The following is a 17,387-nucleotide window of genomic DNA, read 5'->3' as shown; positions in this document are numbered from 1 at the left end:
ATGTAACATAATTAATAAATTAGTGACCGCTTTGACAGCCCTAAAAAGGCAGTACAGGCAGTACAGAAACAATAAAGTTAGAGATTAAAAATTTGATTAACACCATAAATATAACGCTTTAAATATGGCTAAGTCATTAATTGCAATCATTCATGGGTCACGGGGGTATGCAGGAGCCTATCCCAGCCGCGAGGTGGGGTACATCCTGGACTGGTTGCCAGCCAATCGCAGGGCAAGTAATGCTTTAATTTTACACCTCTAAGCAAAATATATGATTTCATATGTAAAAGACCAAGGTCTGTAATTAGTTGTGAATATGAACAGTCGTTTGACTGACTGGTTGACCAGTCCAAGGTGTACCCCACCTCTCAAAGTCAGCTGGGATATGCTCCAGCTCACCTGTGACTCCCAACAGGATAAGCAGTATAGAAAGAGAATGAGTGAAATGTAATTAAACACACATACTTGCTGATCCAGTCGAACATTCCTGACATTCGCTCAGTTGCACGTAACAGCAACATTTGTACAAAAATCATAAACCGTAAAGGCATCAACGGGAGCTTGCAACTGAGCATCACACTGATGATCATTCAGTGTGTCTTTGAAGCTTTTCTATTTGACTCCAATTTCTTTTGACTAAGCGCATGTTCATGCCTGAGTAAACATGTTCCTCATATATTATATGTACCACATGCAGAGGTGTGAATTGTGCCATTGCTTTTAAGACTTTGCAGTAGTGAACCCCATTAGTGTCCAGCTGGAGCAATGAGCCTGGGGAGCATTTGGGAGAATTAGGTGCTTATCTCAGGGGCACCCCAACAGGGGTGATATCTGAGGGACAGAGCCACATTATTAATCACTGGGAAATTACTTCCCCAACTATGCTTTCACTTGCATCTTTAGTCCATGAATACTTGTGCACTCATATACTGAAATACTGTATCATTCAAAAGTTTGGAGACACTTTCTCATTCAACTGGATGCCAAAGTGTCTCCAAACTTTTGAATGGTGCTGTACATATGGGGACATAATTTTTTCACGCCCCCCTTATTGGAAATGCTATTTGAGAACCTGCCATTTCTTTATCTGTACAAACCACTGTACGAGTTGCTGGCACCGGTCATAAATACACTATGATACCTGGCAACCTTGAGGTATGGTTCCCCCACTGCCTCTCACACCTCAAATCACCACCCGCCACCCCCCCACAGGGCCCCACCCCGCTACTTGAGAAGCACTGGTATGAACTTGATAAAAAAAAAAGAAAGGCAGCAAATCTGGATGGAAGTTGACATACTCACAACTCAAATTCTTTTTTAACTACATTTCTTAGTTGCCGTCCAGTATATTAATATATCCAAATGCTGGAATGAAAATAGATCCACAGATAGAGAGAGCTATTATTAAATGTGTCATGTCCTTGACTGGAAATAGTAGTCCTCTGACAGTGGGGATGTAGTTGTGTGCACACCGGTGTAATGTAATCACTCTTGTGGGGCAAACACAATACAAGACAGACAACAACATTTGCAGAAAATGTAGACTAAATTCAAAGGTCAGAAGTCAAGCATCTTCATTCAGCCCTGTTCTCAGTGGAAGGAATGTAATGGTTTTCTAAATAGTTTATTCCCATTACACATTTCATGTTCTGCCCCACTGTTGCACGGGCAGCACTACGAGGGCCCACGCCGGCATTTTAAAAGATAGCATTAAGATTAAATGAAATGAAATGATTTACATTGATTTATTTAATAAATATTAAAAACAATGTAAAATCATAAATAAAAATCGCTCTTGTATTTTCCTTGCCGGTCGCTGCCATGCAGTCCTCAAAAACATTACAACAATAACAATTTGACTGTGACTTTTTTTTTGTACATTTGAAGAAATAGTAATGATGATTTTTTAGTCTTATAATGTTATTTTAATGTCACATTTATAAATCTGTTGTTGGTACAGCCACCGTGCGGCCTAGTGGTTAGCATATTGGCCACACAGTCAGGAGATCTGGAAGATCTGGGTTCGTATCTCAGTTTGTGTGGAGTCTTTTCTGTGTGCGTGTGCATGTGTGGGTTTTCTGCGGCTACTCGGGCGACTCTAAATTGTCCATAGGTGTGAATGTGAGTGTGAATGATCGTTTGTCAATATGTCCCTTGCAAATGGCTGGCGACCAGTCCAGGAAGTACCCCGCCTCTTGCCCGAAGTCAGCTGGGATAGGCTCCTGCCCCAGCTAGCAGTATAGAAAATGGATGGATGGATAAATCTGACATATAAGCCAATGTTATCAATGGTTGCACATTTTTCCAATGTACTTCCTCTTAGAGATAAATAAATGAATTATTTTAAATGATTGAAAATGATCGATGTACATGTCTGCGATCTTTTGAATATGTGCTGTTAAGATTCAGGGGTTGTGAGGAGGAAGGAAATGTAATTACACCCTAAAAAGATACAGTAGTTTAAAAATTCCTTACTGTAACTAATTTCTTTATACGCTTAACTTCTAATATAGAGTCATATTGGTTATCTGAAAAAATAGGGTTAATAAATAAAACATTAGCAATAGTAATGTTAACAATATTAGTTTAAAAAATGTCTGTAATAAAAAGCTTTTTGTTTTAGCTCCTTATAATCCCCTAATGTCCAGTGGGTGGCAGTAATCTTCTTTTAAAGTTCAACCATTTGCTGACCGAAAATTGAATCTGAAGAGTGAGAAAAGGGGGCGAAAAGAGATAAATAATAATAAAGAAAATATTTAAAAAAACAAAATTAACATAATGGTGAAGCACTCTTCACGTCCCAAAGCCTTAAACTTCGTCACATCTTTAAATAATTAAACTATTGACTTTACATTTTTACTTTCATTTTGTTGTACTAGTGTGTATAAAATTACTGATGATGAAATTATAATCTTTCATGCTTTGCAGGGTTTTTTTTTTCAATATTGTAGACACAACGTCTTTTGTGACTATCAATAAAGTTGTATTATTCAAAGAAGAGGCGGAGTATGGCAGCAAAGAATGCCAAGGCAAGGGAGGAAATGAACGTACTGTAAACAGGAAGTACTTTCATTTTATCCTGAAGTCCAGGTGGTGTCTGCCGAAGGGCCTAAAAAGCAGCACACCAAGCTTCATTCCTGCTAAATAGGCGCTCTACCACAAAGTAAGAGTCTTGCAACGTTTATAATTATTCATCATTGTGTAATAACTCAAAAAGCATTTCTCTGTCCACGAAGAAGCCTCGCAAGATGACGCGTCTCGCTAGTTTAGCGTTAGCCGTGTCGGTGTATTTACGGTGTTATAACTCCAGCCGGTAACCAAATAATGTCAAAATATAATGTTCACTCCAAAAGGCGAACACAACGAATTCCGGCTATCCACTTGACTTGAAATAACTGTTGGTTAGCTTTGTAGCAACGGCTATGTTAGCTTGGGTCCGCGACAAACCAACGCGCAGGTCAACTGCATGACCAATATATGCACGCTTTTATGCTTTTTTCACTTTAAAGTGTGTATTTTTCGTGAGTTTAGTTGCCGGATTTGCTGCGTGTTTGTTACATAAAATCATCCATATTACAACTTTTTGCGAACTATATTGCGAGGCCAATTCTGTTAATTGCCACGGTGCCGTTTTATTACCAATGCTATAATAACACGTATGCACGTTTTACGTTGTGTTATAAAGATTCTGCTAACTGAAAATGTCGCCAGCATTAGGCGAACGACGTTTGGTTTGTAATGTCGTTGTTGTATGTAGTGCTGATAGATTTTGTTAAAAAGTTATACATGTGCATCCCAATAAATTAGAATGTCTTGGAAAAGTTAACTTATGTCAGTCGTAGTTGAATTTAAAAAGTGAAGCGCTTATATTCTATAGATTCACTACACTCACAGTGAAATATTTTATTGTTGTATTTCTTAAAAAGTTTGATTATAGCTTACAGCTAATAAAAAAAGAAAACATTCAGTATCTGGCTCCAAACCGAAAATAAACTGCTAAAACTTACTGAGACCTCAATTGGTTTCTTAGTCTCAATTCAACTCCTGAATCCAAAAACTTTTGCACAACATTCCGATTTATTTGAGATGCACTTGTAGATCTTTGCCCATCTTGCATAATTTCAGCACACGGACGCAGTGAAAGGACAGTTACAAAACGATGACGTTATTGTAGCCAAAGTTCATAATATTATCATTCTTCTTTTGTCCTTTATCATTTCTTGCAAATCCACCTCTTCTCATTTTCCCTTAATTTGGGATGATGTCATGTGAGTGGAATTGCTCATGTGATCTTGTAAAAACATCAACAACAAAAAAAACATGGCTCAGGGTAAAGGGAAACAATAAAGAGGCAAATTTGTTGTGTTTATTGGTCTAAAGTCCATTATGGTAAAAATACTTTGTCGGGAGCAAACCCCCTTTCTCCATCTCAAGTGAAATGAGTGTTTAAGTACAACAAATGCAAAACATGACTTTTGTACTGTTGTGTATTCTCACTTGGGATAATGTGTGTAAAATAAATGTGCATGCGTTCCACCCCTTCTAGCTTATAAGGTGGCGCAGAAGACATCAGGAGTTGCCGTTTTTGACATCTTCCTTGTACTATTTGGTCCCTGAGATGACATCACAGCAGCCTCAACTCCACGGCGGGGCTCTTCATCACCAGGTTGCCCACAATGACTCAGTACAGCAAGCCCAGCCTCATATTCAGGCTCATCCACTTGACTCAAACCAGAGCAGTGCCACGGCTGGCCGTATGGACAACAGAGCTCTTCCGCGCCGGCCAGGATGCTCCAGTTTGGCGACAGCTAGCGGAGTTTCCGCCTATTTTGTGAACTCCAGCGTAACCAGAGGATCAAGGAGTTTTGAGCCTTGGCCTGAGGAGGCGGTGGACAGGTCACATGGTTTGAACTCTCTCCACCGCATGTTTGACATAGTTGGAGCCCAGCTCACGCATCGAGACGTTAGAGTACTGTCTTTTTTGTTTGTCGATGTGATTGATGAGTATGAGCGTGGCGGCATCAGGAGTGGAAAGGATTTCTTGTTGGCCCTGGAGCGCCAGGGTCGCTGTGACGAGACCAACTTTCAGCACGTGCTCCAGCTTCTGAGGATTATCACTCGCCATGACCTGTTGCCTTATGTCACACTTAAGAAACGCCAGGCCGGTGAGTGTACTTCAGTCGTCTTATTCGCAAATCATCTTCTCATAAGCGATACCTGTTAACAATTTAGATTCAGTCTGACTGGTTTGGTTTTGTTCCGGTTTTGGTATGTTTTTTGTGCAAAAACATTTTTCTTCTACAAGTTTTTTTCAAGCATTTTTTTATTATTAATATATGATTTTAAAAATGAAGTTTGAAAATGAAATTGCAATCTACTGGCAGGTAATTCTCCAATAAATAGAATTGTCAAACCAAAATATTATGATATAAAGCATAGACAAAGAATTGAAGGGTGTGAGCGCCACTTGGAAGTGTACATTCAAGATGCTAAAACCAATACAATGTAGGTCAGTATATTTTACCACAAGCTAGCTATATAAGCATTGACTTATTGGCGACAAAGCAAATATATCTCATTAGAAAGAACAAAGAACAAGCTGCTGTCAGAAAATGGTCCCTGGGCCGTACTTTGAACACCTCATTTACAGTGTTTCTTTTTAGGAAATGCAACAGTAAAAGTTTGAACCAGATGGTGTTTATTTTTAGTAACATTTCTTACCTGAAGTGCAAGGTTAATAGTTGCAGTGTGGAAAGAACTATTCTCATCTGCACTGATTAAGGGCAGCACGCTGCTTTCACTTGATGCACTCATTTTTGTCCGTTGACGGAGTTGAAGTGTTCAAAAACAGGTGCACTGCACCTTGATGTTGTGGCCATGAGGCAGGGTTTCTGGCAGGTGCCGTAACTGAAGAAATCTGGTGGGTCCGAGTCGCCACAGCGCATTGCTGACATAGATGGGCGGGGCCGCGCGGCTGTTTTTGCCTGAACTGTCCGATGTATTATCGAAATGTCCTATACTCTGTCGCCGAATGCCTCGTCTTTTTGTCCACTTTTAGGCAGACTGCTCCTTACTTGACATATGTACATTGTCGGAAATGGAACATTACTTCTAGGGCATGCGTGTGCACACACACAGTGCAAAATGTATTGCAAAACCGCGGCCCATAAGGGCGGATTGTCCCGAGCAGGGCGGGCCGAACGGTACACAGTTTTACTGCATCCCGAGTGTTTGCGCCTTACAACACGCTGGCGCTTAAAAAAAAAACATTCATGATGTTTCCTGGGCTCCATGTAAGTGTGTGCAGATTTTTAAAGATGATGTACATGTCATTGTACATCTAATATCTCACTACAGTATATTGGTGAGCAGATGCGTTATAATGCATGACCAAGTCAGTTGTAGCATCTGCGTATGAGGTTTGTTAAAGGTGCTACGCCTCCTTGGCTCCAAATTACTCTTTTTTTCACCAAAAATATATAAGAACGCCACCACCGGGTAGCAGGTTGCCACTAGTTGTTTTAAAGAACAGATTGTACAAAAAAAACCTCTAAACAATTATGAGTTACGGTGAATGAGATTGATGGTTTGGCCTGAAAAAGGGGAGTGGCCTCAATGGTTGTCACTCAGTCACAGCTCATGCACAGGCACATTCCCTTGGTGTGCATGCACGCACACATACCAGGGATTCCCCAAAGATTTTTTTAAAGCTGTGGTGGTGGGCTGCATGGAAGGGCAGACTGCCGCCACTGTGCCATGCGTCTGGTGCATCTGCATTTTTTTTTAAAGACAAATAACAATTTTTATGACTTATTTATTTATGAACTTATTTAACTTTTTTCAACAACCAGCAGAACATGAACCGAGAACATTGCAAAGCTGTTCATTTAATGGCAAAGTTGATGAGAGCACTTAAAGTGAGAGTCTAAAATGTCTCCCTTTTGTTACCTGACCTATTTAGTCCAATAGTAGTATGTGGCGAGTACAAAAGTACATTTTGCACTATTTGACGCAAACCTAAATTAAAGTCATTTGATGCCTGTTTTAGAGTAATACGAATACATGGGAAATTAATTGTTCAATAATGTATGTTTTTGTTAAAATAACACAATTAACAAAATAACAATAGAAATATTTTTCTTAAATAAATCTGTCGTGTAAAAACAGTATGAATTCAGTTCAGGTTCAGTTCAACTATTCCAACTACTTTGACAAAACGAAACAAGATGTGATATGTTTGTGTTTTATGTGACTATCAACATTTAAAGTGTACTTTATTTTTACAAAGCACATCTCCATTCAATGTGCTCATTTGTCATTAAATACAAGCGTCGTGTTTGAATAGAACGCTAAGAGGTGAAGCAAATATTCTTTGGTGAGCTACCGCTAGCATACGGGCTACGTGTTGGAGACCCCTGTGATAGCGTCACTGTCTTAAAGGCGGACACACTTGGTGTTTATGTTGAACAACGAAGACACACAAGTTGTGTTTTGAAGACAATCCATAAGTATTACAATGATAAGAAAGCAAGATTGTTCAGTGACACTTTGCAAAAGTAAGTTAGCATTTATCCCATGAATGTGATAGCCACTTGTAGGTTGCGCGTGTGACAAAAACAAGCTAGCTGGCTGCCACCAGCGAGGCAGTGAGAGCCAGGCAAAATGTGTAAACTAAGATGCCTGAAAGTGGAAAGAGATTGAAACGCGAGAGATTACACACGCTGGCATAGATGGGTTTAGCATGTGACAAGCTGTCGTCAATTCACTACACATTTTATGGACCATTTTTCATTCCCTCGATAATAAGAAACAAAGTGAACGTCTGTCTGGTCACACATGCGCAAGTGCCAACAGGGCAGGCTGGCGATTCCGGTGCATGTTTATCAAAATAAAGCATAGTGAAACATTTTTAGGATATTTTAAATTGTTTTCAAACTAATTGTGGTCAGTATGTGCCTAAATAATACGCTATATATGTGTCTATATAGGATATAATGTATATCCATTCATACAATATACAGTATTATTATTATTATTACATTGTTACTAAAGAGACTGAATGACAGGAGGGTTCACTCAATCCGTTCATTCTGCTATAGAACCAAGGCGCCCAGGTGTTGAGACAGATGCACAGATTGAAACCTCTTTTCATCCAGTCTGTTTGGTAGAGCGAAAGGAGGAAAACAAACACGCGTGCACGTCTATATATCGAGGCCTGCAAAATTATTGACTTCATTTTTATTTATCATGCGATGAATTGATTTATTGATTATCGTGACAGGCCTAGTTGTATGGGAACGTGTACAATGCTCGAAAATGACTTGTGGTCTCATTTAACATGATTTTTTTGTGTGTGCATATTTCCATGGGTGTGTATGATGGATATACGTATGATAACAAATTGCATTAAGTGTCTTTGTGAAAAGAAGCATTTCAGAAGATAACCGTTGGACATTATTATGGTTTTCATTGCCTTGCATTGGTTTCGGCTTGCAGGCTTGCTTGGGTCAGGTATCCTATATACAGTACCTTAAAGCTTATTTACACACTGTTCAAGCTAGAGACCACTACTGTAATGGTGGAAAAGAAGCAGAAGAGGGCAGTAGTGACAGATGTAGCGATCCCATGTCCTTTAGTTGTTGAAGCGGAGATTAGATTGCTTTATCCCTTCCTTCACCGTGACACATTCCACTAATATACTGTAAATGTAAATGCTGCAGTGATAGAAACGATGCTCAACATCAGTTGTGTTTGTCAGTGTGCCCAGATCCTGTTGACAAGTACCTGGAAGAGACATCAGTGCGCTACATTTCACCTAGAGGAGCCATGAAGAGCAGGGATAGCGCGCCTCACAGAATGGCAGGTAGGTCTGCGTGTGCACGCTCAGGTTCTGTTTCGATCGTCCTCAGACGTTCTGTTCTGTCAGAGAAATGTTTGGTTTGGTTGTTCAGCCAGGTCTTTGCTATGCCCCATCAGGACCCTATGTTGGCCCATCCCGGGTGAAAGCAGCTCCTCCTGCACCCAACGGCGTGTGGAAGAGAAGCCATTCCTCAGCCGACTTCAGAGAGAAGCAAACTTGTGGTATGAAGGAGTTTGGAGTCTTGCTGGATTGTTCTTTCACTGTTATTTTTAAAGGAAAAACGCACTTTTTTTAGAAATTTACTGTATGTGAAACATGAACACATATTTCTTTCCCTTTTCTGTTTGTTCTAACAAGAGAAAACAAGTTATTACGACCCAGCTAACAATACATGTCATGGGAGGGGTCTATTTTGACTTTAAAGCCTTGACAAAAAAACCCTTAAACGCCAACAGTGGTCCATTTACATAACTGACCTGTATATTAACCAAGCTACAGAGATATTGGTGTTGTAGCAGCTTGAGAAAAACTATATTTATCTGGCGGAGTAACACGACACCTCGGTCGTCTCAGCGTCACTCACAATGTCTCAAGCCACTGCAAAGGGACAGACGGAAGAGTTGATAGACTCAATAAGATGTTCGTTTGCTGTCAGCATTTTTTTTTTTACCTGAGGACTGGAGCACAAGTGCTGTGCTGGAAGACAGAGCCATCCCAATGAGAGCGGACATTGTAAGCGTCGTTTAAAGAAGCTAGGAAAACAAACACGCATGCATGCACATGTCAAGTTATCGAGGCCAGCATAATTATCGACTTTGGGGTTTTTTTTGTTTTTTTATCGTTCAATTAATCGATTTATCGATCATCGTGAGTCAAGTAATACTGTGGCACCTCGGTTATTCATTCATTCCAAAACGCCAGATGAAACCGAAACATACAACAACTGTAGCATTTTTTTCCATACGAAATAACATCCATCCAATGAATGTGCTCCAGACACCCCACAATATTAACATAAAACACATTTTATAGAGAATAATTATAGCTTAACATGCAGCACATAACGTAAAATAAATAAATAAAATGATGAATGAAGACTCCTGTGGCGAAGATGGCGAGGGGGGGTGAGAGAGGAGGGGATCCACACCAAGAACAACTTTCTCATCCTCTTCAGTTGTTTGTGATCTTTCTTTTTCGAACATTTACCACTTTCGCATCATTAGCTTCCTTGATTTCTTATTTCTTCACCAGGATGGAAGTTATTGTCGATGCGAACGTCCCATACATCCTGGCTCGCTCGGCGATCGAGTTCTTTCTCGGATTCAATAGTGTTTCTCACCTCCTTTTATCAAATTGCTGGCGCTCGCAACTTTCTGCCGACTTACCTTTATGTGACTTACCTTGTAACCTTACCATGCTCATCTTCTTCAGATATCCGCCTGCGTGTTCGTGCTGAATACTGCCAGCACGACTCCGCCCTTCAGGGCAACATCTTTTCCAACAAGCAAGAGGCGGTGGAGCGACAGTTTGAGCGCTTCAACCAGGCCAACACCATCCTCAAATCCCGAGATTTGGGCTCCATCATCTGCGACATCAAGTTCTCTGAGCTCACCTACCTGGATGCTTTCTGGAGGGACTACATCAATGGATCGTTGTTAGAGGCCCTGAAGGGAGTTTTCATCACAGATTCTCTTAAGCAGGCTGTAGGCCACGAGGCGATAAAACTGTTGGTCAACGTGGATGAGGAGGATTACCAGGCAGGCCGACGCAGACTTCTTTGTAATTTAGTGACAAGCGGAGATCCTCCCGGAGATAGTAAAATCTGTGTGTCTTAGACATTATCCCAAAGCGGAAGGAATGAAACTGTGCCTCCCCACGGGGAATAGATTGAGATGAGGACGTTGCACATGAGATGCTTGTCTGAAATGTGTGTATGTGTCTGGAAGTGAAGAAAATGTCCAGCGATCCCATTGATTCCTTTAGAGCAATGGTCGGAGGATAGCTGGCACCCCAACGTATAGCATGCAAGGTGACGGGGGACAGCGCCAGCGAGAAGAAGTACAGTAGGTGATGCAAACACTTTAACATTCAGTTTAATAGCAACGGGTTCTTGAAAGAAGGAAATGCATTTTTGGTTTTATTTCCGTGCAGAAAAAAAGGCTCAATGCTGTCAAGTTACTCCAAGTGGGGGATGTACCAACTTTTTTTTTTTTTTTTTTTTGCAGATAATTTATTTTTTCAGCTCATATTGGTTGTATTAACCCATTAAGAGCGCGTTCCGTATGTTCTGTAAAGCACCTGCTTTAGTAGCCCCGCCACAGTTGTTTTTCTGTGTGTGTCATTCACCTCATCTGTTTATGACCATTTTGTACTGGATCATACTTGGCCACTGAGCTGTCAATGTCCTTTTAGATCTTTTATCCTACAAAGCAGTCATTCATGACCAGTGTTTTTAAATGCAAAGAACCTCATCGAGTAAGAGCAAGGATAAGGCCCTTGTTATTAATAATGCTCATAATGCAATACAAACAATTGTCAAGGATTAATTTATCTAATTTTCCATCTAAAATCATTTGACCAGTGCGTTAGTCTGCCGATGTATTTAGTTGGGCAGTGTTCTCTTAACCTTTTATGTTTTTGCAGTTTAATAAATACATGTGATTTGATATTATTTGTCATGAGAGTCAAAGAGATTCTCCCACACAAAGGTTCATTCAAATGGAACTGAAACTCAAAAAGCATCAGAAAATTGTAGAGTAGTGGAAGTGAACAAGGTTTCATTAAAGTCACCGGATTTTGACAAAAGCATGTGCAGTCATTGGGAAAACTACACATCCTCTCTCAACGTATCTCATACATTTTGTGAGGTTTTATCTCACAAAGACAAGACGGATGTACATATTAGAAAAAGAAAATATGTTGTTCCTCAGCGTTGCTTCTTCAAAAGTTGGTGCATCCAGTCTCTGATGAACAGCACATTCTAATTTACACCAGTACAGTTCTGGTCGGATTTCCGTAAAGAGGAACATACTTGTAGTTCCGCTTAGTTGCTGGGACATTTACGTAAAGACTTTGGCTTCTCAAAACAATATACGTTCAAAAAAGTAATACATTTGCATCATAAAAATGCCTAATCGAAAAAAATCAGACCTTACAAAGCGCTCTGCGTTATATTTGTCTCCCGCCGTATCCCTGCGCACTGTCGCCTCCATTCTTGTGCATGTGGCTTAGATGCATCTTATTTCGCTGTGGAACCCACTCGTAAACAAGATGGCCGCGGCGCTCGCGTCTTCGTCACAAAAACAATAAGAGGCGACAGTACAGGAATACGGCGGGAGACAAGTGTAACGCTGAGCGTCTTGTGAGGTCTGATTTTTCTGTTGCAGCACACTGCTGATGGGGATGTCATACCACTTCATGTCAAAAAAATCCGAACTATCCCACTAGAAGTTCCCCTGCACTTGTCAGGCTACGACCAATGATGATTGGAGTTCTCATCGGTCATCAATTGTCTTGTTTATGTGTATGACTAAGTCTGCACAGGAAAGCTTTGGAATGCTGATGGGGCCGAAGATTGACGTACGCAACACTGATATATTCAGCAGGTTGGTGGAGGAGCATTTTCTCATAGCTTCTGCAGCGCTTCAAGACAGCAGACTTCCACCAGTGGTGAGAAACCCAGTTTGACATCATTAAAGGAAATATGTGATACACCATAAGGCAGGGGTCACCAATGTTTTTCCTTGTGAGAGCTACTTTTACAAAATGAAAATGGCCAAGAGCTACTCATTTTTGTAACATTTATTTTCAGAGCTTATTTTAAACCCGAATAAAGCGAATATGCTTGTTTTACCAGAACATGAACAAAATGTTGGTGTCCACAACTCACATTTTGTATTTCAGAATGCATTTCTTTCTACTGTTCTTCCATTATTAACTGAAAACCTGAATGAAAAGCAGGCTTGCGACCTCGTGGTCGTGGGGGGCTACCTGGTGCCCGCGGGCACCACGTTGGTGACCCCTGCCATAAGGAATGAGGTTTCGTTTCTCCGTAGTGTCGTGTGTGTGTGACCATTGTTACAGTTCAGGACTAGAAGTGTTGACAATTCTAAGGGCCCTGAAAATACAGATGTGGTGACAACTGCCGACATGGGCCCAATGTCATTTTTAAACATTTTTTTATGAGAGAGTGCCCGTGGCATTTCCATATTGATTGGGGATAATGTTTATTGGAAAAATGCCACAGCTAAATATCTCCATGATTACTATGGGGTGATTTAACAGTCCAAAAAGAGACTTTTAGAAGAGTTTAACACAAAAATATGAAGTTCATCAAATATTAACTTTACTTTGTGTCGAACTCACATAAACTCTTGCGTGGAGCCGAGTGACATGTCAAGTATAGCCGTTTTTTTTATTACAATCCCATACCCCCCCAAATTAAAAGTCGCATAACTTCATTATTTTTGACAATTTTAAGTAATGACCATCACCATGAAGACATTTAATCAAATGTTTTTATTAAATAACCAAAGCCAAGTGTAATTAAAGTGGTGTGTACAAAAGGCAATTTCATTGCTGTTCAAGAAAAAGCATGTATCTCCAAAATAAAATCTTTATTATTCATATCTTCAAAACACACCAAAAATCTATTTTTGTCAGGGCTTTTTTCTTTTTTTTTTTTTTTAGGTAAAAATATGAACATACATGCTTTTTGTTGGACAGTGACATGACATCATGAAACAACAGCAGGATGAATGACCAAAAAAAGCCACAGATGAGATTATTCATTGTTTTGTCCGTCATAATCTTCCTCATTTATGCGACTCGTTGTTCCTCGGCCTGAATGGAACATCTGCAATAGTGCCAAACTGTATGTGTGGCTCAAATGACAACATTTGATGAATCTTACATAAAAACACGTACAAATTCTTGCGACCTGACATTTCTTGTTAAGTTGACGACATGTTACAGAGATAACATTTTTTTTTACATTAAGCAGAGCGTTGTATGAACATGCAACTGCCTGGAAAAAAAGAGGTGTGAGTTCCATGTTTGCTTGACACTCGCATCATAGTTGATTGTCTTCCACTTATTAGATGATTCTAATTCAAAAGGTGTTGATAAAACAACATGCATAACTCGCACCACATTCTTTTGCCTTTTTCGTGACAGATTGCAAATTCCAGTTTTGTTAAACAAATAAAAAGTAGCCAGCGTATTCAGTGTAACTGAGACAAACGCCGCTGTGAATAAATTAAAAAGAAATAAAAAACATGATTGAAAATAGCCTTCATTGTAACTTGCTTAAATGATCCCATTGGACACCTTAATAATAATTCCCCCATGTACAGGTGGTTCTCGGTTTACGGCGTTTTGTGGTTCTGAACGCGCTCCTGAGAATGAATTAAAAACGTAATTTTGGTCCATAAACATGAGACTTGCTTGAGAGCTACTTAAACGTGCCTGCTGCGCCACACTGGGGAAGAATAACATCGCTTATTAATGAACTTTTTGCACTTCCTTATGTCTCCCAAGCTGCAGTGCGCCAAAGAAAAGGAAAGCCATCACCATGGAAGTGGAAATGAACATCATAAAGAAGCTCTGGGAGAGGAAACACTCCAACCACTATTGGCCACTCTTTTAGTCCCAACTGGATTAAGGATAAAGATTATTGAATGCTAAAGAGGTACGCCTGCCACCATAATCAATACAATTAACCGAAAGATAAATTAAAGCAAACTTGATTTGCGACATTTTGCCGGCCTCGATATATTGACGCACATGCTGGTTGACGAGCTTTCACTATGTAAACCTGTCTCAACACCTGAGCATGTTGGTTCTGGAGCAGAATGAATGGAGCGAGCGAACCCTCCTGTCAGTCATTCAGTCTCTTTGTCCTAGTGGGTGGAAGTGGCGCTACACGCTCGCGAATGCACTACTTGCTAGCTGTGTGTGTCGTGTGCTACACGATCGAACACTGTCTTCGTGCCTGTTGTGTATAAAACACGATCTGATGTCAATTTCCGCCCGTTTGCGCGTCGTCATTTTGTGACATGAAAGACTTTGTGACAAAGACACATCAATAATAGAAAACGATGGAACTTGTGTTCTAGTGATTCTGGAACACCTCATTATGCATCAAGCGGATTTTGCTTGCTCACGTTGCTAAAAGTGAATCAAGGAAGTGTATGTGCACATGAGCAGACGTCTGCACTGACACACAATGTGAACTTCAGAGTATCTCCGGGTTATTTCTCTGTTTTTTTGCCAATCCAGTGTTCCCTCACTTCATCGCGGTTTCGCAGACTCGCTGTTTCACACTTTTTTTTTTGGTGCAATTTTTGTGCTTTTTAAAAAAAATGTTTTTACAGCTGTTACAGGCCAAGCCTGGCCCTTTAAGTACAATTGCTTTGTGGGAAGTTGAGTGTTGTGGTTCTGTGCTTAGCACGTGTCTCTCTGTCGCTATTCTCTCTCTTCTGTCTGCAACGCCCATTATCTTCTGCGACCTGATTGGCTGTAGACCACTGTCAAACAGTCTCCTTCGTGCCGTCTCTTGTTGTGGTCATGGCTAGCAAACTAGCTAACTGTGTGAGCTGCTTGCTAACCGCCAATACTGTAAACAATAGATGGAACAGAAGAAGCTAACCGTGTGAAGAAAATACGACAACAGGAGTGATATGTTTTAACAAGGAGACAAAAACGCTACCGACGAACGGCGGCAGGGTGAAGAGGCGCGGCCATAGGAGTACATAAATGTTATGTAATGAATACGCGTCAGTCACTTAATAATTTCTTGCGTCCAACCTAGAAGGTTGATCATTAAGAAATGACAATTTGAACTTTGAGAGTGTTTAAATGAGAGAAATATGAGAAAATGTTCGTGCCTGTCTGAGAAAAGGGCACAAAATGTATACTTAAAGCCTTAAAACATTATCATTGTAAAAAAAACAAAAAAAAACAAAAACATAGTCGGCTACTTCACAAATTTCACCTATTGCGGGCTGTTTTGGGAACCTATCCCCCATGATAAACGAGGGAACACTGTATTCTGACAACAGCGTGACACTGATTCACAATCGGAAATATTGTGATTTTTATGAAAGTGCAATTTTTGCAATTTTGCTAAAAGAGATTGGGAGTTTGTTTTTAGTGGTCTTTTTGGTCTTTTTTGTTTGTTCAGTTCATTGTGTTGTTTGTTTAATTTATTTTATTTAAAAGCCCTTGACATTCCAATTAGGCAAGGCAGTTTATTTATAGAACAATTCATACACGAGGTAGTGCTTTACAGAGAAAGAAAGGTAAAATCGCTTATAAAATCATCCATAAAACATAAAACCATGACACAAAATTCCATAAAACAAAAACATAGGAAATGATAAAAATGGAAGAGTGCAGATTAAATGCTTTCAGTTGTCGTATGCGCAGTTGAAGTGTTTTCAGCCTGGATTGAACTTTGCCATAGTTGAGGGTTGTTGCACATCTTCTGGAAGACCGTTCCAGATTTTGGCAGCATAAAACTGAAACGCAGCCTCACCGTGTTTAGTCCTGACTCTGGGCACCCGCAGGAGACCACTGCCTGAGCTCCTCAGAGCCCGAGATGGTTCATGTGGCTCTAACATGTCAGAGATGCACTTTGGCACACGACCATGAAAAGACTACCCTAGCAGAGCTGTCTTAAAGTCTATTCTCTTAGCGACAGGAAGGCAGTGCAGAGATTAGAGTACTGGACTAATATGGTCAGATTTCCTGGTTCTAGGCATCACTCGAGCAGCAGCATTCTGGATGGACTGCAGCTGTTTTACAGTTTGTTAGGAGAGCCCAGTGAGAAGGCTGTTATAGTAGTCTAGCCTGCTGGAGACAAAGGCATGGATTAGTCTCTCTAAATCTGGTTTAGACGCTATTCCCCTGATTTTGGCAATTTTTTTTAAGGTGTTAAAAAGCTGCTGATGTTATTGATTAAATGTGGCTGTTTAAGTTCAGATCTGAGTCCATTATTACCACTAGATTTGTAACGTGATGATTAGGTTTTAGAGAAAGAGTCTCAAATTACAATGGTAAACGCTCCTGAGAAATGGGTTCGGTGTACTCGCATTATTATGCCATATCATTACAGTAATGAAAAAATGGCATCAAAATAATGTTGACGATAAAATCGTTTATCGCCGATAATTTGTAGTCCTGTTATTGTGACAGGCCAGCAGAAGGGTCATGGATTCCGTGCGCTGTGACAAAGAGATCTGGAAGGAGAAGAGTAACCCGAGGACCACCTGTATCCGAATGTTACGCCAAATGATTGTGAATCTGTAGCGCTGTAGTACTCACGTTATTGTGTTGAAATTGCGTAATGGATGGCAGCAGTAGGAGGTGTGTGTGTTGTGCTGTTAACTCAGTGAGGTCACTGAGTCGTGCTAATACGCCTGACCAGTCTCCACCTGCAGCAGTCCCAAAACACCTGAGTGGTCGGAGAGCTTCATCCTGCGCTGGCTGGACAGGCCCACGTTCTTGGCCAGACAGTTCATAGCCG

General features: G+C 40.5%; 2 protein-coding genes across 9 annotated transcripts in view; one reads left to right on the top strand and one right to left on the bottom strand.

Annotated features, from left to right (window-relative positions):
* The window catches only part of dedd (death effector domain containing), a 26,521-nt gene extending 11,638 nt beyond the window's left edge, over window positions 1-14,883 (top strand). For 3 of the 4 annotated variants that reach the window (XM_054769228.1, XM_054769221.1, XM_054769236.1), the window contains exons 4-8: window positions 4,547-5,165; window positions 8,759-8,863; window positions 8,977-9,081; window positions 10,292-12,529; window positions 14,399-14,883. In XM_054769228.1, coding sequence (XP_054625203.1) covers window positions 4,619-5,165; window positions 8,759-8,863; window positions 8,977-9,081; window positions 10,292-10,695 — 1,161 coding nt within the window. In that variant the 5' untranslated portion in view covers window positions 4,547-4,618 and the 3' untranslated portion in view covers window positions 10,696-12,529; window positions 14,399-14,883. Of the gene's footprint in view, window positions 1-3,019; window positions 3,164-4,546; window positions 5,166-8,758; window positions 8,864-8,976; window positions 9,082-10,291; window positions 12,530-14,398 lie in introns of those variants that run through there. The other variant, XM_054769244.1, reaches the window with a different exon arrangement.
* The window catches only part of LOC129177742 (paired box protein Pax-7-like), a 47,556-nt gene continuing 43,539 nt past the window's right edge, over window positions 13,371-17,387 (bottom strand). For all 5 annotated transcript variants that reach the window (XM_054769170.1, XM_054769189.1, XM_054769179.1 and 2 more), the window contains one exon: window positions 13,371-17,387. In XM_054769170.1, the coding sequence (XP_054625145.1) occupies window positions 17,272-17,387 (116 nt within the window). In that variant the 3' untranslated portion in view covers window positions 13,371-17,271.

The sequence above is a fragment of the Dunckerocampus dactyliophorus genome, chromosome 1 (assembly GCF_027744805.1).
Source record: "Dunckerocampus dactyliophorus isolate RoL2022-P2 chromosome 1, RoL_Ddac_1.1, whole genome shotgun sequence".
NCBI lineage: Eukaryota > Metazoa > Chordata > Actinopteri > Syngnathiformes > Syngnathidae > Dunckerocampus > Dunckerocampus dactyliophorus.
Note: the sequence above shows the minus strand (reverse complement) of the source record. Positions and strands in the feature narration are given on the sequence as shown.